The following is a 1,619-nucleotide window of genomic DNA, read 5'->3' on the forward strand; positions in this document are numbered from 1 at the left end:
AGGGATTGAGGGGGTGGGCATGGGTACAGCAAGGGGGGGCATTTCCCCGGCTCTGATCTTGGCAATGGAGCCGGGACTGAATCATGTCCCTCATAGCAAGTGAGCAAGAGGGGTTGGACCAGTCACCAAGGTTAATCACAAGAGGTATGGGGACATCCAGAGCTGGGGGGTGAGGGGGTGGCCGCACATCATACAGCACAGTGGAAGGATACTACACACAGGAAGGGTGGGTAGAGGCAGGAAACCCCGTGGCCACAGGGTTACCTCACCCCAAACCTGACTCCACAGCAGCAAACGCAGTATCCTCGCTGGGTGAGGGGGTGGCCGCACATCATACAGCACAGTGGAAGGATACTACACACAGGAAGGGTGGGTAGAGGCAGGAAACCCCGTGGCCACAGGGTTACCTCACCCCAACGCTGACTCCACAGCAGCAACCGCAGTATCCTGGCTGGGCAGACTGCACCAGGCTCGCTGCTCAGACCCCGCTGTCAGACAGCCCCCAGCCACCACCTCATCACACCGAGCATCCCAGCCCCATTCTGCCCACAGCTGGGCTCTCTGACCACCCTGCCTTGCTACCTCCCCCAAGGAAGGAGTGCCACAGGAAGGCCAGGCTCACTGACTTGGTGAGGGAGTCACACGGTCCCCACTGTGTCCCCACCTTGCAGCCGGAGGTCTACCACGTCACTCTCGTCCTCCAGTCCGTCGATGACCTCACAGCGGTATTTGCCATCATCCTGCAAGCGCACATCGCTGACAACCAATGAGGCCTCGCGCCGGCCAGCCTGAAGGAGGTGAGCGCGTCCCCGAAAGTCCCCGAAGGCCACGTAGGTCTTGCCAATGGCCACCAGGACATCCTGCTCCTTGGTGTAGTCATCCCGCAGCTTGGACCACTTGATGCGGATCTTGTGTTTGGCTTCCAGGTCAGGCTCATAGTGGTAGTGGCAGGGCAGGGTGACATTGGCACCATTGGAGCTGTAGACAGGGTCTTTAGGGGTCTCCACCACCAATCTGGCTCCATTGAAGTGAACTACTGGGGACAGAGAGGGAAAGCATGATGGGCAGGTCGGGATCCAGGGCTGAGCAGCACTCCAAATCTCCCTGCAGCCACTCCACTCCCTCCCTCCAGGCACCTCCTCTTCTGCTTGAGCATCCCTGAAGCACCCACACCTGCTCCTTCGGGTCCCACATCCCCCCCAAGAGATGGGTCCCCATGCATCCCAGAAGCAGAGGGTGACTTCAGCCCCTTGCTGAACCAGCTTGCCCCTCTTTCTGCAAGCCCTGCCGAACTCCAAGATACCTTTTTCCTGCTCGTTGCTGTTGTCGTTCATGATGTGGTTGTAGTAGAAGCCATTGTAGAAGGGATGGTAGGAGCTGCTGGCCAGACGCAACAGGGTGGCCTCCAGGAGCAGCGGGAGCAGCAGCATGGCTGGGGAGTGAGGCCAAACCCTGAGCCCAAGCTGTGGAGGGGGAAAAGGCTGTGGTAACAACCCAAAATAACCAGGAGCACCCCAGCACTGCCTGGCACATGGTGCTGGGCAGACCCATCTCAGGGGTGAAAGGAGAGGGGTGGGAAGAGCCGGCAGAGGAGCTCACCTGCCTGCAGGAGTGGGGGC

At 59.9% G+C, this 1,619-nt stretch overlaps 1 protein-coding gene across 1 annotated transcript in view; it reads right to left on the bottom strand.

Annotated features, from left to right (window-relative positions):
* The window catches only part of HAPLN3 (hyaluronan and proteoglycan link protein 3), a 3,385-nt gene extending 1,955 nt beyond the window's left edge, over nt 1-1,430 (bottom strand). Inside the window, exons 1-2 of the mRNA XM_010135273.1 lie at nt 1,304-1,430; nt 665-1,036 (exon numbers count right to left, since the gene is read on the bottom strand). Coding sequence (XP_010133575.1) covers nt 665-1,036; nt 1,304-1,430 — 499 coding nt within the window. The remainder of the gene's footprint in view (nt 1-664; nt 1,037-1,303) is intronic.
* Between the last annotated feature and the right edge of the window lie 189 nt (nt 1,431-1,619).

This window comes from Buceros rhinoceros, unplaced genomic scaffold (assembly GCF_000710305.1).
Source record: "Buceros rhinoceros silvestris isolate BGI_N320 unplaced genomic scaffold, ASM71030v1 scaffold39884, whole genome shotgun sequence".
Classification (NCBI taxonomy): Eukaryota; Metazoa; Chordata; class Aves; order Bucerotiformes; family Bucerotidae; genus Buceros; species Buceros rhinoceros.